General features: G+C 39.7%; 1 protein-coding gene across 5 annotated transcripts in view; it reads left to right on the top strand.

The window, feature by feature from the left end:
* ABCA1 (ATP binding cassette subfamily A member 1) overlaps window positions 1–16,089 on the top strand; it is a 137,121-nt gene extending 121,032 nt beyond the window's left edge. For all 5 annotated transcript variants that reach the window (XM_086414526.1, XM_086414529.1, XM_086414527.1 and 2 more), the window contains 12 exons: window positions 50–194; window positions 1,792–1,915; window positions 3,577–3,706; window positions 3,969–4,089; window positions 4,878–4,940; window positions 5,723–5,829; window positions 8,051–8,192; window positions 8,547–8,681; window positions 10,322–10,425; window positions 11,033–11,125; window positions 11,828–12,071; window positions 12,702–16,089. In XM_086414526.1, the coding sequence (XP_086270652.1) occupies window positions 50–194; window positions 1,792–1,915; window positions 3,577–3,706; window positions 3,969–4,089; window positions 4,878–4,940; window positions 5,723–5,829; window positions 8,051–8,192; window positions 8,547–8,681; window positions 10,322–10,425; window positions 11,033–11,125; window positions 11,828–12,071; window positions 12,702–12,842 (1,549 nt within the window). In that variant the 3' untranslated portion in view covers window positions 12,843–16,089. The remainder of the gene's footprint in view (window positions 1–49; window positions 195–1,791; window positions 1,916–3,576; window positions 3,707–3,968; window positions 4,090–4,877; window positions 4,941–5,722; window positions 5,830–8,050; window positions 8,193–8,546; window positions 8,682–10,321; window positions 10,426–11,032; window positions 11,126–11,827; window positions 12,072–12,701) is intronic.
* Window positions 16,090–23,377: the final 7,288 nt, after the last annotated feature.

Genomic DNA, 23,377 nt, shown 5'->3' with positions numbered 1-23,377 from the left:
TCAGAAAGACGGTGGAGGACACCCAACATGTGTCTTTGTGCCTCACCAGGTGGTCCATCACACCTCTCATGTACCCAGCCTCCTTCGTGTTCAAGATCCCCAGCACAGCCTACGTGGTCCTCACCAGCGTGAACCTCTTCATCGGCATCAATGGCAGTGTGGCCACGTTTGTACTGGAGCTCTTCACCAACAATGTGAGTTCGGGGGAAAGAGATGCTGGGATGACCATATCTGGAGCCAGAGGATAGTATTTATCATGATTGTATTCTACTTGCCTGTGGCGTTGACCGCGTGGACCAGTCTGAACTTTTGCAGTCTGTCTTTCCTGGGTTTGCATAGCATCTCTTGCTTCTCCTTTTCCTTATGTGTCTCTGATCAAATCTTTCTGTTTCTTTTGACAAGTTCTTTTATACTCCTTTCTGTTTAAATGTTGCTTTCTCCAATATTTGGTCCTCTGCCATCTTGTTTTCCACTGTAGGTACTGTCTCTGGGTGATGTTGTCCATTCTGGAAGCTTTTACCACCACCTCTCAGTGTCTCACATTGTTCTCTCTCAGATCTGTGCCTTAAGCCCTGACTCCTCCACTGAACTCTTGCCCCACAGTCTCACTTGCCCATTGGGTGGCTCCGTTTAGATTAACTGAAAGATACCCTAGACTGGTCACATCCCAGTCATCTTTCCCTCAGAACCCAGTATTTCTCTTGCCATTCCTGTCACACTGGATGGCATTACCATCCCCCCAGTCACCCCAGCTGGCAGTATTAGAGCTATTTATATGCTTTGCTTTTGCTTATTTCTCCCACATTCAGTTGGTGACCTTGCCAGTTCCTTCAATTACAGATTCTCTCAAACAAGGTTTCCTGTCCACTCCTGTTGTCATTGCTTTTGTCCAGACACCTTAACTTAACCCACAAGGCCTTTCAGAGGTGTGTAATCCTTCCTGGACAGTCCCCACCACACCCTTTCCCAACCTGGTAGGCTTCGACTGGTTCCTTCGAATGGTTCCTTAAACCCTCCGTAGTCCCATAGGCCTGTTTCAGGATCCCCAGCCCAGCCCACATGGTCCTCACCAGTGTGACCTCTTCATCAGTGGCAGTGTGGCCACTCTGTTGTTGGAGCTCCTCACCAACAATGTGAGCTACCACCCAATTCTGTCAAAACTAAGCTTCAACCTAAAGTTTTGCTTACCTGCCGTATAGCAGGTACTCTCTCTCCTCTGTGCTTCCAAAGCTCACACAGTTCATGCCTCCAGGACAACACATCCAATTATGTAGTAATTTCCTGTTTCCATATGTCTTTTCTTCAGAGTAGAGACTGTTTCTTATTCATCTTTATCTCTCCTATACCCTAGCCCAGTGCATCCAGCACTTAGCAGCTTACTTAGTTGTTAGGTATTTGGCCATTGCTGGATTGATGTATTTGAGAAGAATTATTTAAATTCCAACAAAATCCTGAAACTGAAATATATTGACCCAAACATGAGCAGTTTGCTTTTAAAATGCTAAGCAAATGTTTTGTGTTGGATTTGCTTTTGATTAAATGCAATCATATTTCTAAACTTTGCTCATTTTCCTCCCATACTTGTAACATTATTCCAAATTTTCTAAAGAGCAAAAATTTTGCTACATTATATATCATTAGTTATGGCTGCTGCTGTTTATTGGTATCTGAATCAAAGATTCAGTTTGACCTCAAGGAATCAAACTTTTTCTTCACTCTTATGTTTTAGACCTTGGTCAATTTTTAGCCTGAGTCACAAAAGACATACAGTCTGTCTCTTATTTTTTTTAGAAGCTGAATAACATCAATGATATCCTGAAGTCAGTGTTCTTGATCTTCCCACATTTTTGCCTGGGACGGGGGCTCATTGACATGGTGAAAAACCAGGCAATGGCTGATGCCTTGGAAAGGTTTGGTGAGTGACAGCAGTGGCTACAGGATGTTTTAATAGGGATGGGAGTTTTTATGGGTCTTGAGACTTTGGCCTTTATTTTGGAAAAAGGCTGGTGATTGGGCCTAGGACCTCCCTCCGCTGATGGGGCTCATGTCGGCACAGTTGGTTGTGGCTTGGGTCTTGTCTGATGCAGCCTTTTGTCTGAAAGGTGAGAACATGGTTTTGGAGGTAGGGAAAATACTGGTTTTAGCTTGGACCCAGTGCCTGATACCACTGGTGGGGTTTGTCAAAGTCATTGGAAAAATCAAACCACAGCTCTGAGAATTAGGTACAGGCCAGAGAATCAAAAGGAAAGATGCAAACTTTGGCTCTATTAGGAAAATCATGGACGTGCAGATGGGGTCATATATTACCTTTTATACAGTCTATAAAAAGATAATTTACTGCAGCTCCTTCTACCTTTAGAGTCTTTAAAAATATCTCTCCTGTGCCCACATTACTATTCTTTATCGACTTGCTCATATAGTTAGGTGGGCCATGTTATTTAATGGGCATAGAAGAGGGACTATTTTTTTAAGCTTGGAGGTACAAAGGAGATATATTAGGAATTTAAGGAATATTTATATAAAATGAGGTGAATTGAGTTACTAGCTTACATTGTGCTGTGCTTAGTCGCTCAGTCCTATCTGACTCTTTGCAACCCCATGGACAGTAGCCCACCAGGCTCCTCTGTCCATGGGGATTCTCCAGGCAAGAATTCTGGAGTAGGTTGCCATGTCCTCCTCCAGGGGATCTTCCCAACCCAGGGGCAAATCCAGGTCTTCTGCATTGCAGGCTATTCTTTACCGTCTGAGCCACCAGGGAAACCCCTAGATTACATTATATGCTACTGAAAGGAGCATCTTTTAATGTGCTTTCTAATCTTTCTTAGTGAAGCTAATAATTTGTTAAAATACTGACCCTAAAAATTACCCTGAATTGCTTGTCTTTTCACAAAGAATTTTTGGCATGTCTCATTCAAAAGGAAGCATTAGATTTCTTAGATGAAGTTACAGATCTAATACATGTTGACTTTGAAATTCTGATTGATACTGCATTGCAGTATGCTTCCCTAAAACCTTACCCTAAGTCAGACTTGGAAACTGATGACTCCTTTATTTTTTCGTCCTTATACCAAGTGGCTTCAGTCGTGTCTGACTCTTTGCATGTCTATGTCTATAGCCCACAAGGCTCCTCTGTCTATGGGATTCTCCAGGCAAGAATACTGGAGTGGGTTGCCATGCCCTGCTCCAGGGGATCTTCCTGACCCAGGGATTGAACCCGTGTCTCTTACATCTCCTGCATTCGCAGGTGGTTTCTTTACCATGTGTGCCATGATCAGATCCCTATCATGGGTGATAAACATTTGTAGAAACAGGCTTCCCTGGTAGCTCAGTTGGTAAAGAACCTGCCTGCAATACAGAAGACCCTGGTTCAATTCCTGGGTTGGGAAGATCTGCAGGAGAAGGGATAGGCTACCCACTCCAGTATTCTTGGGCATCCCTTGTGGGTCAGCTCGTAAAGAATCCGCTTGCAATGCGGGAGACCTGGATTCAAAACATAGGTAAATTTGAGCCTGAATTTGAGCAAGGGCTTTGGTCTTTGGTGCCTCCATTCTGATTGGATATCTGCACTGTGTCCAGGGGAGAACCGCTTTGTCTCACCACTGTCTTGGGACTTAGTGGGACGAAATCTCTTTGCCATGGCTGTGGAAGGAGTGGTGTTCTTCCTCATCACTGTGCTGATCCAGTACCGATTCTTCATCAGGCCCAGGTGAGCTTTCTTGCAGAACTCACTGAGCACCTGGTTGAGGGTCACAGTGGACGGAGCACAGGGAAACACTCACTGGTGGTTGGGTTGACTTGAACTCAAAGCAGATAATCAAACTGATTCTCCCAATGTGGGCATCCCCTGACCAACAGTACTGACAATGCTGGAGTGAGGATTTTATAGGACTGATGTAGAAACTGGGTCTTGGACTTATAAAATAACTTGAAAGGTTGATTTTTTTCTTCTTAATTTTCTTCCTCCTAAGACCTGTAAAGGCAAAGCTTCCTCCTCTGAATGATGAGGATGAAGATGTGAAGAGGGAAAGACAGAGAATTCTTGATGGTGGAGGACAGAATGACATCTTGGAAATCAAGGAGTTGACTAAGGTGAGACAGTGAAGACAGGCTACAACTTGCCTTCAATTTTTCCAGCTTTATATGTTAGAAACTAGCATTTTGCTGACTCACTTAATAAAAGGAGCATGCTTCCTAAAATGTGCATCTATACCAAGTTTCTGTCAATTTAATTTTACTTAAAATACACCATGGAGATTTCTCTAATTAAAGAAATCCTACTGAGAATAATTGTAAAGTGAATTCTCATTCTTGAGTATGTTTGTTCTTCATGCTTACATTTATGTGTTAGTTATTAAAACATCTAATATCGTATATCGAGTCAAAGCTGAAGTTGGGAGAATAAATGATTGATTTTGAATTTCAAAAAAGCTGGTAAATCCCCATTGATTAAAAGGAGGATCTATTTCCACCCTTTCTAGGTGCCATAACAACAACAATTCACTTTTTTGTAATATGTTCAATATTTGCAGTGTTTTGATAACAAATTTTTATCCCATAGAATTTAATTTTAAAAATATCTGCAATGTCTTTATATTAAATAAAAATTATGTAGATGTTAATGACAAATATATTTTTTAAAGTCTGATATTTGATTAAAAAAATACAAAGAAATTCATTTATATTTTGAGCATCAGGGTTATTCAAAAGCCAGTTGCCACAGAGACAGACCAAGGCTTTGGCACATCAAGTATCTGACTTAGTCTTATTAATGAGTTGAATTTCGTGGTGTGTTTAGGTCACAATTCCCTCTCCCACAGTTGCCTGGGCTAGCCATGAGTCACTGCAGCTCATGACTCTTTGCATTGTGCTGGTTGCAGGTATACAGAAGAAAGAGGAAACCTGCTGTTGACAGGATCTGCGTTGGCATTCCTCCTGGTGAGGTAAAGGCACTTTACCTACATTGTGTTTGCCCCTATTAATTCAGACTGTCTCTACTCCAGTCAAGCAACAATGTCTATAAGAAGTTAAAAGTGATTTAAAAAGGCTACTCCATTTATAGCTATGTGTAGCAGTCAGTCATTGAAAGTTTGAGGGCCCCATATATCAAATGGAGAAGGAAATGGCAACCCACTCCAGTATTCTTGCCTGGAGAATCCCATGGACAGAGGAGCCTGGCGGGCCATGGTCCATGGGGTTGCAGAGAGTCGGACATGACTAAAGTGACTAAGCACGCACGCATGCATATATCAAAACTAGTGGCCCCGTGTATCAACAATTTTGGATAATCTCAGACAATTTAAGAAAAGTATGTTCATCTAGAAAGTGATTTTATAATCCATTCAAGATGATAATGAATTCAAATAGATTTTAAAAAAGATTTTCTCTTTATTTATGTTTGTATTCTTGTATGCCCTTTAGCTAGATTCGATGGTGAAATTTGACTTGTTGGCTTTCATTACTCTTTTTTACTCATTAACTTTGGCTTTAACCCAACAACTCAAAGAATATTTACAAACACATCCACATTTAAAATGATTCCATTATAAAATGTATGATTAAACATTGATATGACTTCTGAAAACCTGGAAAATATTTTACTCTTCATTAAGAGTGACATTTTAGGATCATGTTACATAAAAATGAAGCTGAAGTGACTATTTATGAGTCATTTATATTCAGATTTTTAGCAGTTTGCTAATATTACTGACCCAATCATTTTCAGTGCTTTGGACTTCTGGGTGTTAATGGAGCTGGGAAATCATCAACTTTCAAGATGTTAACGGGAGATACCACTGTTACCAGAGGAGATGCTTTCCTTAACAAAAATAGGTGAGAAAACAAGTCTGCATTTTGCCACAAAGACTTTTTTAAACTTTATTTAAATGAATATATTGTGATTTTGTTGATATAACAGCACTGTATAGTTTCTAAAAATGTTGAAATATAGTAAACTGTAAAGAAGAAAATAAAAATCCATAATTCCAGTACCTACAGATAACAACTATTTGCATTTCCTTTTAGTCTCACTTTATTTTTTTTAACAGATTTATTCAGGTATAAGTTATGTACCATACAGTTTGCTCGTTTTAAGAGTACAATTCAGTGACTTTTAGGCAATATGCAGAGTTGTACAACCGTTATCACAATACAATTTTACAACATTCCCATCAACCCAAATCTCTATTTTATATACACATATAAATACATTATAAAATTGAGATTATATTAGATCTAGATTTTTAAATTAGTTTTTTGTTGCTAGTGACTGTATGATGACTTTTTCCCAGTGGGTTACATATTCTAAGATGTAGAATTTTACATTGCTGCATAAAATGCCTCTATGTACATGTACCTGTAGTTTATTTCACTATTTCCTTATTGTTGGGCATTTATTTCACCAGTTCCTTAATTGTTGGATATTTGTTTCTGTTTTTCACTAAGTATGTCCTTGTATTCATTTTGATTGTTTCATCAAGATAAAAGGTTATATACTTGTGAAACTGCCCGCTAAAGTTCATAGCAACAATGGATGCTACCACTGGGCTATTACTTGAGAACGCAGAGATCTCTGAGCAGTCTGATCTTAAGGAGTAAAGTATGCCTACAGTACGGTCCTGCTGGGCAACTTTGAAAGTGAAACCCTCGAGCGTTCTAAATATGTGGAACTTCTCTGGGCTTTTTATATGGAGAAATGGTACAAATCTGTGGCTTTCAGACTTTTTGATCATGTCCTATAATAGCAAATACATTTTACCTCTCAGTCAAGTAAATGCACAAAAACATGTAAACAGGCATACAGCTTAAATAATTTGGTAAAATACTCTCTACTCTTACTGCTTGTAGTGCATTCAGTATTTCTTACTCCACTCTCTGCCATGCCGTCTTAATGATACTAGTTGTGACCCACTCAATTTATTTTATAATGTACAAATGGGGGATGACTCACAATTTGGACAAAGGGCTACTAGCCAATAAAATTGAAAACATCAAGGAACTTAATGTACTCATGACTTTTCTCTGCATCTTACATTTGTTTTAGTAACAGTGTAAAGGCGGTTTAAGAGAACAGAATTTCTAGAATAGCAGGCCTGAGGCTACATACATGCTTCCCCAGGTTTGTTTCTAGTACCAGGCTCCTGGGGTATATAGCAATAGTAGCAATAACTGGTCCAAACTAAGGTTCATCACATTGCCTGGTTCTGAAGACTGGTATGGGCAGTGTAGCTGTGAGGTCTAGGCACAGGGTCTGTGAGCACTTCAATTCTGGAAAACATTGAACCTGGGCCTACTAACTGATGTGCAGAGAGGAATGAATACTGCTGACAGGCTGAACCCATGGCTCTCCAGAGGTGACTGAAGTGCAGCCATCAGACTGGATGTGACACTGAGCTTCCTCCTACATCAGGGATCCTTAACCCTAGATTGGCTTCATGGGGCCTAAAAGCTGCCCCCACCAGTATATGTAAAATTGTATCTGTAGTTACATTTTTTGTTGTCATCAAGTTCTCATGAAAACCTTCAAAAGCAGGGGAGTTTCTGCATTGAATATTTAGCAGTACTATGGGGTTTGGATCCTGCTGTGGCCAAGTCAGTGTATAGGCAGCAAAAAGCAGAGGGAAGTCACCCAAATTGCTGGGCCTCCTCTGGCTTAAATGACGCAACAGAGCACATGGTGCATATGACTGGGCCACAGAATCAAGTCAGGAATGGACACTTCCTGTTAAAGCCCCTGGATAGCGTGACTAAGATCGTTGATATAGATAGCGCCGCAGTTGGGGTGGACTTGGGAATTCTGAAATGGGACCAAGCTTGCAGATTGAGGTGTTGGGGGAACCAGGGGAAAGGACTAGGCAAGATGGAGGCAGGAACCCTGACTTCCAGGAGGGGCTGGCATCCTGAGGGCAGAAAGGCTGTTCCTTGAAGCTAGAAGCAAGTGTGCTCACTGGTCTGTTTGTCACTCACAAGCACACTGAATAGAATGTTAGGCAAGATGGTCTGACCAGAGTACCAAGATGCTTAAAAGCCTGACCAGTTTTGCTTTTCTTTGCAGTATCTTATCAGACATCCATGAAGTCCATCAGAACATGGGCTATTGCCCTCAGTTTGATGCCATCACAGAGCTGCTGACTGGAAGAGAACACGTGGAGTTCTTTGCCCTTTTGAGAGGAGTCCCGGAGAAAGAAGTAGGCAAGGTACTGTGGGCACCGGAAAGCCAGCCTGCCTCCTTTGGCATCCTGACAGCCTGCCTTTTGGCTGTGACCTTCACACATGGCTGTTGGCTTCAGGCTGTTCATCCTTATGGACGCAGCGACAGGAAGTGCTGGCTCTTTGCAGCTCCTTTCAAAGGGGGAAGTTGTGGCGGTGGGGTAGGGATGGGAGATCAGGCTCACTCTGGAGGGCAGAGAGGGAGTGCTGCTCCCTGTGCTGCAGGCACTGTCCAGGTCATGATTGTATAGAATCTGGTCCTGCTCAGTGAAAGAGTTCTCACACGCAAGTGTAAGAAAGCATGATAAAATTACCAAATGGCGCTTTTTTATCACTCTTAGGTTGGCGAGTGGGCGATTCGGAAACTGGGCCTTGTGAAGTATGGAGAAAAATATGCTGGGAACTACAGTGGAGGCAATAAGCGCAAGCTCTCAACAGCCATGGCTTTGATTGGTGGGCCTCCAGTGGTGTTTCTGGTGAGTGTGACTGAATGGAAAACCCTGTTCTGGCCTGAATGGAAAGCATCTCTATTCTAAAGTCCTGGATGTCCAGGATGTGCATGACTGGCTTGGCAATGGCAAGCCCCACCTCACCTGATGAGGAATAGCCTCAGAGAACCAGAGGGAAGCTCCCCGTCCCTCTTCATAACACACATGGGGTGTATCTGCCTTACCCTCAGATGTTCCAGAGAGGGAGATACTCCAGGGACCTTGTTTCTCCAGCATGGAGAATCCCAACAACTGTTACTGAGGCTGGGTGTAGGATTTAACTTTCTTTGGACCATTCTGTATGCCATCTATGTGTTCATCCTCTGGAGATGGAGAATGTTGTTACAGCTTCAGGATTCCTAAGTAGCACCTTTGGGTCATAGTTCCTTAAATATGGATAAATGGAAAACAGAAGATCAGACCAACAGTGGCCTTTGACCTTTTTCTTCTGTAGAGGAGAAGGGCACTGAAGTTATTACAGGAAGAAGCCTTGGACTGAGGCTTTAAAGTTATCCAGAGTGTTTAGATTTAGAATTTGTTTCTCTAAGAGCAGCAAGTCTAAGATCATGGCATCCGATCCCATCACTTCATGGCAAATAGATGGGGAAACAATGGAGACACTGAGAGACTTTTTTCGGGGGGGCTCTAAAATCACTGCAGATGGTGACTGCAGCCATGAAATTAAAAGATTCTTGCTCCTTGGAAGAAAATCTATGACCAACCTAGACAGCATATTAAAAAGCAGAGACATTACTTTGCTGACAAAGGTCCATCTAGTCAAAGCTATGGTTTTTCCAGTAGTCATGTATGAATGTGAGAGTTGGACTATAAACAAAACAGAGGTGTTGAAAAAGACACTTGAGAGTCCCTTGGACTTCCAGGAGATCAAACCACTCAATCCTAAAGGAAATCAGTCCTTAATATTCATTGGAAGGACTGATGCTGAAGCTGAAACTCCAATACTTTGGCCACCTGATGTGAAGAAGTGACTCTAGAAAATACCCTGATGCTAGGAAAGATTGAAGACAGGAGGAGAAGAGGACGACAGAGGATGAGATCTTTGGATGGCATCACCAACTCGATGGGCATGAGTTTGAGCAAGCTCCGGGCGCTGGTGATGAACAGGGAAGCCTGGCATGCTGCAGTCCATGGGGTCACAAAGAGTCAGACACAAATAGTGACTGAACTGAACGGAACTGAAGACCAGCAAGTAGAGTATAACAGGCTAAGCCAGAGTGAACTAGAATAAAAAAAAAATTTATTCAGTTTTTGAACTGACTTCAGTAGCATTTCAGACAAAAATAATTTTTAGTATATGCTTTTCAGTCATGAAAAGATGATTGAAACTAAATGACTTTTCCCTTTTCCTTTCTGTTTATTTGGAGAAATTTAATTTCACCAAAATTAAATTTGAGTTTTCTACTTCAGTGACAGTTATAAAAGTGATCTGGTTAAAAACAAGTATGAAATATGCTTTTATGTAAGGTCTGGTTTTTTGATCCATCAGGAAATAAATAGAATGGTAAGTTAAATCTTAGGCTATTTCTAAAATGCTTCTGCATTTAAGACCAAACCTATCTTTGATTTTTTTCCAACACATAATAAGACTTATTCTGTTCTGTTTACAGGATGAACCAACCACAGGCATGGACCCTAAAGCCCGGCGCTTCCTGTGGAATTGTGCCCTAAGTATCATCAAGGAAGGGAGATCAGTAGTGCTTACCTCTCACAGGTCTGTAGTGAAGAGTCGGCTTGACTTCATTGTTGTATAATTTTTAACTTTTCCAAGTAGTATATATGATCACTGTGTAAGGACAGAAAACACGGAAAGGCAAAGAAAAAAAAAAATTATGATCACCTGATGTATCACCAGGAGACAACTATTATTATCACTGGGCAATATATCTTTGCAAAGTTTTCCTCTGCAAATCTATACACAGTGTATATGTTTTTTACAAACAAAAATGCAAGCTTTGGCATATATACCAAGTTCTTTCTCACTTAACAATATTGAGAACAGTATTCCAAGTCTGTTTAGTTGAGATGTGTCATCATTTCTTATAGCTATTAGTGAATAGTATTCCATTAGCATATACCCTAATTTACCTAACTGTTCCTCTTCTGTGTAGACACTTGGATCATTCTCAGCTTCTTCACAATTGTAAACGACATGGCAGTGAGCATTATTTCCCCTACATCTTCATGAAATTTCTAGCAGGATGCAGTTATACTCTAGGAAGCTAAGAATCTGTTTCTCTGAAACGCCAGATGTCATGGTGATGTTCTGATGGTTACAGGAGCATCTTTCTCGGACTAAACCTCATTCTGTGTCCCCACAGTATGGAAGAATGTGAAGCTCTCTGCACTAGGATGGCCATTATGGTCAACGGGCGGTTCAGGTGTCTTGGCAGTGTTCAACATCTGAAAAATAGGTAACAAAGACAATTTCTTTGGGATTCCACATAATGAGAAATTGTGTATTTATTCTTTTGTGAATGTATACATGGTGGTTCTAAAACCAAGGGAATAAACTGAACAAAATGGTGTAGGGCAAAGAATGAGAACTTTGAAGTCCAGCAGAGCTGTGTGCAAATTCTCTCTTTGCCTTTTACTGGTTGTATGCACTTGGGCAAGTTATTTAACCTCTTTGAGAGTCAGTATTCTAGGAATAGCTACTTTCTGGTTTTGTTATAGAGATATAATGGGAAGATTTATACGTGCCAGTAAAGTTGGAGCATAGACTTTGGAGTCAAACACACCAGTTGGTTTGACTGGTGTTGGGTCCACACCCCAGCCCTACCACGTCTGAGTTTTGTATCATGAGCAAGTGACCAACTCTCTAGGTTTCAGTTTCTCCGTAACATTTCACAGGTCCAAGTGTGGATTAAATGAAGTCATGTCTAAAGCACTCGGCAAGGCAGCTCAAATAGAATAGGTTATTCAGTATATGACAACTGGTTCCTTTTCTCTGAAACTGATTTCTGGGTCTGGCAGGGACCACTTTCTCTTTCAGGACCCAAGAGTTAAGTATTCTTTTGAGAAGTTTCCCCAGAGTCTTCAATTTGATTTTCTTTTGCCTGCTTTCAGGATAATTTTTTCCCCTGCTTTTAGGATTTTCTTTTTCCTGCTTTCAGGTTTGGAGATGGTTATACAATAGTTGTACGAATAGCAGGGTCGAACCCTGACCTGAAGCCTGTACAGGAGTTCTTTGAACTCGCCTTTCCAGGAAGCGTCCTGAAGGAGAAGCACCGGAACATGCTTCAGTACCAGCTTCCATCTTCACTGTCTTCCCTGGCCAGGATTTTCAGCATCCTTTCCCAGAGCAAAAAGCGACTCCACATAGAAGACTACTCTGTCTCTCAGACAACACTTGACCAAGTAAGCTTTGAGTGTCAAAAGTAGATTTGCTTTTCAGGGTGAGGACTCCTCCCCCTTCATTATGGGCCCTAGAACAGTATAGATTATCTGAGCATGAACTCCTGATTGTCTACTGTTAGTTATGCTTTTTATCTAACCTCCCTGAATCTGAAAAGGGAGATGATGCTACTGATTTCATAGGGTTATTATGAGAATTAATTGTCATACTAATCATAAAAACTGCAATTTATTGAGTATCTGCCATGGGCAGGTATTAGGCCCAGTACAGTATTCCATTTAAATTAAATGACATCAGGTACAAAAGAGATCCTGGCCCTTAGTAGCTATTCAGCAAATGTTAGTTTTCATCCCCCTTCCCTTTAATCAAGTCTGTATGAGTCAAAGTAAATAGATGATTGAGCAGTTGGTTGATTTGGAGGGGCAATATATAAGGGCAGTTTTTTACTTTTTTAATGATTAATGCTTTTTCAATCATTCCTTTCTCCGTCCTACACAAAGTTTTCTAGTTAATCTATTTATTCAATCTCAGATTCTTCTATGTGGCCTAATTTCCACATGGGGAAAAGTGCAACTTGAATAAAGAGAGCGCAAGTTAGAGGTGTTTATAATGGTCCGTCTTTATTTTGACAGGTATTTGTAAACTTTGCCAAGGACCAAAGTGATGATGACCACTTAAAGGACCTGTCATTACACAAAAACCAGACAGTAGTGGACGTTGCAGTCCTCACATCTTTCCTGCAGGATGAGAAAGTGAAAGAAAGTTATGTATGAAGAATCTTGTCCATATACGGTGGCTGGAAGAAAGGAGAAACTAGACCTTCCTTTGTACCATGTGAAGTGTTCCAGAGGAAAGAGCTAGAAGATTTTGTGGGAAGAAGTAAACTGGATACTGTACTGATACTGTTCAATGCAATGCAATTCAATGCAATGAAAACAAAATTCCATTACAAGGGCAGTGCCTTTGTAGCCTATGTCTCATATGGCTCTCGAGTGAAAAAGACTTGAATTTAGTTTATTACCTTATACTCATGTGAAACTCTAGTATGGAACCCAGTGGACATATGAGTTTGACATACTTTTTTTGTTCCTTTGTATTTTTACTGGGGTTGCCACAATAATTCATCAAGTGATCATGGCCAGTGATTATTTTTCAAAATCAAAGGCATGCACATGCTCATTCATTATGCCATGCCATGCCAAGAGACTGGCTTCCCGGTGATATAGCCACTGCTGGCAATGAGTGTGCCAGAATTACTAGTGCCAAGTTTCTCAGAAAGCCTGAAGCACCATGCTATGCCTTGCACACTTTTGTGAGAGCTGCGCTACTCAGTCTGTTGACATCATCAAATACGGGTGATGAAATAGTGCCATGTGTGGGGAAAGTCCTGCTTTGATTCCCTCTTTGAGCTGCTCTGGTGATGGTGACATGCAAACTGCATGATGACATGCAAAAGCAAAACTTGGTTTCATTGTTGTCCCTTGCTTGGAACCATGAGTCTCTAAGATTATCTTTCTGGGACTCTAAGTATACTTAGATCCAGGTAAGAAGCAAAGAATCAGCAACCACATTGTTGGGGCTGCGAGCTGGGGAGGCCATGGCATGTGATGAAAGAGATGATGTATTTGGAATCAAGGGAAGTCTGTGTCCATTTGTCTTGCTTGTCTACTAACATGGTACAGTGCATCTCAAGATCTTGTCCTTTGACACAAGCATAGTATTATTTCTGGCTTTTTGAATTAATCTAGAATATGAAAATATGGAGTTGTATTTTGAGAACAATCTTTGTACTTTTAACCTTATTTGGAATTGTAAGTTCTATTAGTGACTTCTGAAAATTTAGAGTGGCCTCTTTGTAGAACCCTGTGGCACAGAGGAGTATGGCCACACTGCCTCGCTAGCTTTAATTTTTCACGTATGTTTGCAAATGGATTATCTGACTAATGCCTAGTGACTTGAAAACAGTATGATGGCCAAGATGTTATGACAACATTATATTTAAGCATCTTTAAGATCGTTAAGCATACTTTTAGTATAAGCTCATTAGTCAAGTATTCTTTGAGTGTATGTTTTAACTGAGTGAGTATGGATGGATGGCGTGGGGAGAAATTAAGTTTCAGTAGATTTCCTGTGCCATGTTCATCAGATAACTGGTTTACAAATACAGGTTTTGTTGTGGTTGTGGGAACCCACTGAAAGAATATTGAAGCCCACTTTTTGAAAATAACAACAATGTAAAAGGCAAGAAAGCTTATGTCATAGGGTCACAAGATTAGCTTCAAAACTTGTTGAATAACATAAAACTTGTGCTTATGGCATTTAGTACCTTTGAATATTGGCTTTGAAAATCTCAGATACCCCATTCTGACAATCTCAAATTTTTTCTCTCTTCAGTCACTATCCCGGGAAAAAAAAAAAAAGCAAATGCCCCCCCACATGAAAATTATTTCAGACTTTTCCAAGTCAGTTTAATTGTTTATAGTCAGTAAATACTTGTTAAAAATAATGTTATCTGTCTTGAGACAACAAAATTATGAAAGAAATACTGTTTGAAGTTAAACTGATCTTTTAATATCATTACTAATGTCTTTTCCTTTTAAAAAATTAGGTATTAATTCTAAAGTACAAGATTTCAGATCTATTCCAAGTATACATTTTTTCTTTTAAAATTTACTGCATGTTATCATGCGACTTGTTGCTTGGAGAAAAGAAAATGACCATTAGAGAGTATTGACAATATTTTCTAAAATGATAAACAAGTAATAAAGACATTTTCCCAATAATTATTGGCCTAACCTCATATTTTATGCTGTCTTTAATGATATAAAATTCATTGAATGATTGTTTCTCCTTGTTTAGTATTTTCCAAAATTAAGCTTCTGCTAGATTCCCCATTTCAGCAGAATCATGTCCTAAATCTGTATTGTATTAAAACCATGAACAGCTCCTTTTTTTCGATTATTCTACTTCAAGGCCATATTAAAAAAAAAATCAAAAGATACTGTGAACTACTTTGAAAAATGCAACATTTCAATATGGATTTAAAAGCTATCTTAAGCTAGAAACAATCTACAGCTACTCATCTACTTCATTAGTACTGTTATTAGATATCCAAATTGCAGTCTTTAAAATTTTTCTGGGTAAGCCTAATTATAGTAGAGATTTTTACCAACTCTTCTCAGTCAAGTAAAATTTCTATATCATCCCTGTGGAAATGTAACCATGTGAGTTTAACAAAAAAAATTTTTTTGTAAGTGTTCAGAGATTTCTGCTTTTGCTTCTTTTGGACACCTGAAGCCTTATTAACTGTGAATATGAAAAAATGCAAAAGAAAACAATAACAAAGCCCTCTATATACAGATACCCAGCATAGGTCATTGTTAAAAAACCAATAACCAAACCTCAAACTACTGTATTTCAGTATCTGTACTGAAGGCATATGCATTGTGACTATTAAATGTTGCACAACATTCACTGCATAGTAATCATTGACTAAAGGGATTTGTCTGTTTTCTTCTTGTGGTTGTATATATCAGGTAAAATGTTTTTTCCAAAGAGCCATGTGTCATATTATATTGAACCACTTTGACATTGAGATATTAATTTCTACTCTTGTTACCATTTACTAGTAATATAGTATTATAGAAATATTGTTCTAATTCTCTTCAGAATTGTTGCATCCCTTTTTATAGAATGTTTATACTTCCATAAGTTTTAAGAATTCTGTTCTCCCTTCTTATACCCTAGGATTAAACCATGTTTTTGTGCTTTTTCTTTATCATTGACCCTTCATTCCAAGCACTTTATGCTGTCTGTAATGGGATCTATTTTTGCACTGGAATATCTGAGAATTGCAAAACTAGACAAAAGTTTCACAATAGATTTCTAAGTTAAATCATTTTCATTAAAAGAAAAAAAAGAAAAAAAATTTTTGTATTGTCAATAACTTTATAGAAAGTATTAAAAAAAGGCATATTTCTATGTTGTTATAAGTCACGAAATAAACCTGTGATGGTTCTATTGTGGTCTATACTAATTTATTTTCGTGCATTCATAGCACCACCTACTGTTAAAGCTTATAAAGTCATTACAGAAGTAAGAAGTGTCTGCTTGGAGAAGGGAGGATACTTGGATCAAAAGCAGAAATTTAGAAAAGACTAAATGTCCTGTTAATCACAAGAGAATCAAGGGGACTACTTGAAAATAGAGGGTGTTTGGAACTTTCATGATTCAGTTTAAGAGGATTTAGGTAAACTTATTCTGCTTAATGATCATGAAGCTGCAGAGATCTCCACAATTACTCTGTAGCTAAGCCATTTAATAAAAATGTCATTGCTTCCTTGATACTGAGGAAGCACAAAGGCAGCAAAATGGAGCTTTTGTTTATTCAACCAAAAGTACAAGGACTGTCATGGGTGTACCCTCTTTGTATACAAACATTTACAGATTAAAAAAAGCTCTGGAAACTGGAATGCTAATGTGCACATTGAATATGAAAAACCTTGAGATGATTAGCTACCCTTTTCAAGTGTTTTACTGTGTTGTCAGATATTTCATTTAATCCTCAGAACCTGGCCTATGAGGTAAATAGTACCATTTGACATAGGAGTAGACTGCGGCTCAGAGAATAAGGAACTTGTCCAGAGTGACACCGCTAGTAGTTAGCAGAGGATTCTTTTGGTGAAGTTAGGTATCCAGTTAAAATTGTCCTTGTAAAATCACTTCAGTCTCATTCTGCAATAACATAACAAATATTTACTGAACATTATCATGCACCAGATACTCTTACAGTTCTGGGGATACAGTGTTGAAGAAGACAGAATTCCTGCTCTAATGGACTTGAATTTCATTGAAGAAGTTATAGTCACAATGGATGTGTGGGCAAATAAATGTAATAGCACTAAGTGCTAAGTAGAAAATATCGCGTGGTGACAGAGAGGAGTCAGGCTTCTGCGGAGTGACATTTAAGTTCAAATGTAAACAAAACAAACAGGAGCCAACATTGGAAGGTGTGTAGGAAGAATGTAGGATGAGATGGTTAGATGGCATCACTGACTCAATGGACATGAGTTTGAGAAAACTCCAAGAAATGGTGATGGACAGAGAAGCCTGGTGTGCTGCAGTCCATGGGGTCACAGAGAGTCAGGCACAACTGAGCAACTGAACTGAACTGAACTGAGGAAGAATATTAACTGAGGAAGAATGCCCCCAGAAGAAAGAACACTCTGTGCAAAAACCACAGGTGGGAAAGAACTTGGCGAGTTGGAGAGAATTCTAGTGTCCAAGTTATAGGGGATGGAATCAGAGATGGTAGGACCCAGAACTTGTGGGGCCTCATCCTCCAGGTCTTTAAGGTACTTGGATTTTATTATGAGTGCAATGAGGAGCTACTGGCCAGTTTTAAACAAGGTAGTGGTTTGATCCAATCTTTGTTTCAGAAAGAACTTTGTTGGTTATATGGGAAGAAAAGACAGTAGGGGGATGGGGGCGGTGCTCAGTAGGAGATGATGGTGGTTTGGACCAGGATGATAGCGACAGAGGGAGGGATGGTAACACTGAGGATCTATTTAGAGACACAGCCAACAGGACCTGCTGACAGGCTGCATGAAGGAGATGAGGGAAAGAGAGATATCAAAGTGATTTCTAGTTTGTCAATCTAGGCAGTTGGTATTTCAGTCTGGAGCTCAGAGGCAAATATGGGAAAAAAGATAAAAGTGTGTCAATCATATATATGATTAAGCCTCGGGAGTGAAGGAACTTACCTGGAGAGAAGGAAGAGAACATGCTTGAGGTCTGAGATGCTACCCACATTTAGAAGACAAGCCAGAAAAGAGAACAGAGGGACTGGCCAGTGAAGAGGAGGAAGATCTAAGAGAAAGATGTGAAGAAGTGAGAGTTGTTCAGTTGTGTCCAACTCTGCGACCCCATGGACTATACAATCCATGGAATTCTCTAGGCCAGAATACTGGAGTGGGTAGCCTTTCCTTTCTCCAGGGGATCTTCCCAACCCAGGTATCGAACCCAGGTCTCCAGCATTGCAGAAGATACCATGTATTGAAGCTCAGAATCAAATACTTTCAAGAAGGCAGAAGTGGTCAACTGTGTCCATTACTGCTGAGAAGATGAGCAAGGTAAGGGCAACTGAATTTGGCAAGAAAGAGGTCTTTGGTGATCTTCAGAAGAATCATTTCAGCAGACTGACAAAGATACAGACCTAATTGGATTTGGTTCAAGAAAGAATATGGGGTAAGGAAAGGAAGATGGTGAGTATGAAGTGAAGTGTTAGTTGCTCAGTCATGGCTCTTTGCAACTCTATGGACTGTAGCCTGCCAGATCCCTCTGTCCATGGAATTCTCCAGGCAAGAACACTAGAGTGGGTGGCCATTCCCTTCTCCAGGGGATCTTCCCAATCCAGGGATTGAACCCCAGTCTCCTGTATTGCAGGCAGATTCTTTACCATATGAGTCACCAACTCTAAAGGAGGTTTTTCTTTGAAGGGAAACAGAAAACATGACGATAGTTGGATTACAAAACTCTTTGGATTCTTTTCTTGTCTGCTTATACTATAGATAGCACCTGAACACCATCTCACCTTTCCTTTAGACATTTCTTTTTTTAATCCTTTAGACTTTTTTTTTTTTAATCCTTTAGACATTTCTTCTATCAGGAGCCTAACACACTGTACCTTGTTTTCCAAATTTCCCTTAGCTAATTCATTATATACTATTTTACATTTACAATCTGTTTTAGAAATTTAAAATAATATAGCTATAAATACAGACTATCAAAAGAGCTTGGATTTACCAAACCAAGTTTTAGCAGACAGAGGTACACAACTAAAATGGAAATTAAAGGTGTTTCAAGGAAAACTAGCATGTCTGTGGCAGTACTAAAGAAACCCTCCTTCTGGGATTACTATCTGCTATTTTCTTGATGTAACTTAACATTTACAATAAAGTTAGTAAATTATCACTGTGTTACCATCCTATGGGTGAATGCATGTAAAGTCACATCTCTTATGTCTCCTGCATTGGCAGGCGGATTCTTTACCACTAGTGCCACCTGGGAAGCCCATCACCATCCTATAGCAATACAATAAAAGCTCCAGAGTTGATAATATCAACATAAAATGCAAATTAAGAAAAAACAAAACAGATATGTAGGCTTTTATTAGAGCAAGCATTTCCATAAACATGAAAGTGAAAGTTGCTCAGTCATGTTCGACTCTTTGCGACCCCATGGACTATACAGTCCATAGAATTCTCCAGGTCAGAATACTGGAATGGGTAGCCTTTCCCTTCTCCACGGGATCTTCACAACCCAGGGATCAAGCCCAGGTCTCCCGCATTGCAGGCAGATTCTTTACCAACTGAGCTCACAAATAGATGTCCCACAGATCTTCATTAAACGGTGATCCAAAATGAACAAAAATTAATAAAACTGTAAATGAATGCATTTCAGGATATAAAACAAGTCTTCTGAAGTTTTTAAAAAATTATTTTCCAAGTGAAAGTGACAAATAATGTCAAAACCATAATTAAAACAGGTGATATTGTACTTTCCCAAGCTAAAGAAGTGTATTTGATGTAATATTCTTCTGGATCCCATTTGATATCATAAAATAAATTTTACTGGGCAAAAATCTTTTTAAAAAGCTCAGATATCACAGATATGATTAAAAAAACCCATAGCCATTGTATATAAATTAAAAACACTGTCAGGCACAGAAATGTAAAATCATCATATGCATATAAGAAAATCCTATAGAACAAAAGGTTATTAAAATAAGAGATAGTCTGAAACAAATGAAAATCATGATCAAGAAGTAATGGCAACTACATATTTCTAAAATATAATAGATACTGAAATGCTTCGGGGAAAATGAACAGAACTATCCTGAGGTGGTAGTGACAAAGGACAGAGCTGGCTTTAAAAATGTAGAGGCATAGCAAATTAATTTACTACTTACTTCAGACAAAAGTGAGAATCTCTTTGAAGAATTGAAGCAGATTAGCAGACACATGACAGTTAACGAATGCTTCTTATATCAGTGGAAAACTATTTCAGTGGTGAGTATGACATAGGAATCAGAAGCATATTCTGCTGAGACACTAGGCAATTGACACTTTCTCGAACTGAAAAAGAAATTCATAAGAAGGCATATAAAGTTATTGACTAAATCTGATTTGTTGTAAGAATAACTTGTGCCTAGTGAAATAGCTTACCAGCTGCCACCACTCTGGGGTCCTCATGAGACTGATGTCTCCCAGCTGCATGGCTGTCTGCACTCTCGTTCCACTGGAAACACGAACTGCAGAAATAAACCAGAAATAGATGCTAAAGACTGTGGCATTACTACCACTAAGAAAGACAGAAACATTAGCCCAAAACTGAAAGTCCTATTCTTTCAATGAAAATAATGAATATCAAAAAGGCAGCACTAAGTATGCTGGTGATGAGATTTCAGAGAGGTCAGAGATTTGGGTGAGAAATTTGTAAATGAATTAGTCAAACTGGTTTTATAAATGAAGAAACTGAAAGCTTTTACTTTATTTTAAAAAGCGAGATTATAAAAAAAAAATTGTATTTACTGAATATTTGACTGATGCCCAGAAGCAATTAAAAAGTAGCCAAAACTTAACCTCCAAGGGAAAATCTGTATTAATATTTATTGCATTTCTTTGTAAAGATAAGAAGTAGAAAATAAAGGTCTTGCTGTTATATTTAGTAATAGATTCTAAAAAGTCAACAAAGAGAATTTTCTATGGCAATGATATTCGTTTTTAGCACTTATTTGAATTTCTTCTCATAATTATAACATCTTTTTATGCCAACCGCATATTGTTTATTATTTGTGTTCTTCAAAATAGTGTGGTATTCTAAAGAAGATTGAAATACATGTTCTTGTACTTAAATTACTTAAAAAGTTAAAAATAGTTATAACGCGTTACTTGTATAGATTTTGGAAAATGCAGATAAACAAAAAGAATAGTTTCTAATCCTACCACCCAGGATTAATCCTACCTCTTTTCTATTTTGGGTTTCCCTGGTGGCTCAGATGGTAAAGAATCCACCCGCAATGCAGGAGACCTGGGTTCAATTCCTGGGTTGGCAAGATCTCCTGGAGAAGGGAATGGCTACCCACTCCAGTATTCTTGCCTGGAGGATTCCATTGACAGAGGAGCCTGGCAGGCTACAGTCTGTGGGGTCACAAAGAGGGATACAACTAAGCAACTTTCACTTTCCATATTTATGTATGTTGCTGCTGCTGCTAAGTCACTTCAGTCATGTCCGACTCTGTGGGACCCCATAGACGGCAGTCCACCAGGCTCCCCCATCCCTGGAATTCTCCAGGCAAGCACACTGGAGTGGGTTGCCATTTCCTTCTTCAATGCAGGAAAGTGAAAAGTGAAAGTGAAGTCGTTCAGTCGTGTCCAACTCTTAGTGACCCCATGGACTGCAGCCTACCAGGCTCCTCGGTCCATAGGATTTGCCAGGCAAGAGTACTGGAGTGGGGTGCCATTGCCTTCTCTGATATTTATGTATATGTGTATATATTTTATATGTTTATATACTTATCTACACACAGAATATATGTTTATGCTTATATAACATTCATGATATGTATGATGTATGAGTATGTCTGAACACTCTTTGTGGACTCTGGGAGTTGGTGATGGACAGGGAAGCCAGGCGTGCTGCAGTCCATGGGGTTGCAAAGAGTTGGACACAACTGAGTGAACTGAACTGATATCTTTACTTGGTGAAAATGGCATCTCATTATTATCTTCTTTAAAAAATAACGTTGTTTATTTTTGGCTGTGCTGGGTCTTTGTTGCTGTGCTGGCCTTTTCTAGTTGTGGTGAGTAGGGCTACTCGCTTGTTGCAGTGCGCGGGCTTCTCACTGCAGTGGCTTCTCTTGTTGCACAGCACGGGCTCTGGGGCATGTGGGTTTCAGTTGTTGTGGCACGTGGGCTCAGTAGTTGTAGCTCCTGGGCTCTGGAGCACAGGTTCAGTAGTTGTGGCACCTGGGCTTAGTTTGGCATCACTGACTCAATGTGAGTCTGGGTGAACTCTGGGAGTTGGTGATGGACAGTGAGGCCTGGCATGCTGCGATTCATGGGGTCGCAAAGAGTCGGACACGACTGAGCGACTGAACTGAACTGAACTGGGCTTAGCTGCTTCATGGTATGTGAGATCTTCTGGGACTAGGATTCGAATCTATGTCTTCTGCATTGGCAGGCAGGCTGACCTGCCAATGCAGATTTCTCAGGAAGCAGGTAAGGTGGTCTGGTATTCCCATCTCTTTAAGAATTTTCCATGGTTTGTTGTGATCCACAAAGGCTTTACTGTAGTCAATGAAACAGCTGGTTCAGTTCAGTCACTCAGTCATGTCTGACTCTGCAACCCCATAGATTGCAGCACACCAGTCTTCCTTGTCCATCACCAACTCCCAGAGCTTGCTCAAATTCATGTCCATCAAATCGGCGATGCCATCCAATCATCTCATCCTCTGTCATCCCCTTTTCCTCCTGCCTTCAGTCTTGCCCAGTATCAGAATCTTTTTTAAGAAATCAGTTCTTCACATCAGGTGGCCCAAGTATTGGAGCTTCAGCTTCAGCATCAGTCCTTTCAATGAATTTCAGGACTGATTTCCTTTAGGACGGACTGGTTGGATCTCCTTGCAGTGCAAGGGACTCTCAGGAGTTTTCTTCAATACCTTCAATAGTTCAAAAGCATCAATTCTTTGGCTCTCAGCCTTCTTTATGATCCAGCTCTTACATCCATACATGACTACTGGGAAAACCATAGCTTTGACTAGATGGACCTTTGTTGGCAAAGTAATGTCTCTGCTTTTTAATATGTGGTATAGGTTTGTCATAGCTTTTCTTCCAAGGAGCAAGTGTCCTTTACTTTCATGCCTGCAGTCACTGTCTGCAGTGATTTTGGAGCCCAAGAAAATAAAGTCTGTCACTGTTTCCATTGTTTCCCCATCTATTTGTCATGAAGTGATGGGACTGGATGCCAATGAAGAAGTATTTCTGGAACTCTCTTGCTTTTTCTATGATCCAATGGATGTTGGCAATTTGCTCTCTGGTTCCTCTGCCTTTTCTAAATACAGCTTGAACATCAGGAAGTTCTCAGTTCACATACTGTTGAAGCCTAGCTTGGAGAATTTTGAGCATTACTTTGCTAGTGAGTAAGATGAGTGCAATTTTGCATTAGTTTGAACAATCTTTGACATTGCCTTTTTTTGGGATTGGAATGAAAACTGACTTTTTCCAGTCCTGTGGCCACTGCTGAATTT

The sequence above is a fragment of the Bos grunniens genome, chromosome 8 (genome assembly GCF_055505025.1).
Source record: "Bos grunniens cultivar Pamir isolate PY7600 chromosome 8, Bosgru_T2T1.0, whole genome shotgun sequence".
Classification (NCBI taxonomy): domain Eukaryota; kingdom Metazoa; phylum Chordata; class Mammalia; order Artiodactyla; family Bovidae; genus Bos; species Bos grunniens.
The sequence above is the reverse complement of the archived record's forward strand: the minus strand, read 5'-3'. Positions and strand labels throughout refer to the sequence as shown.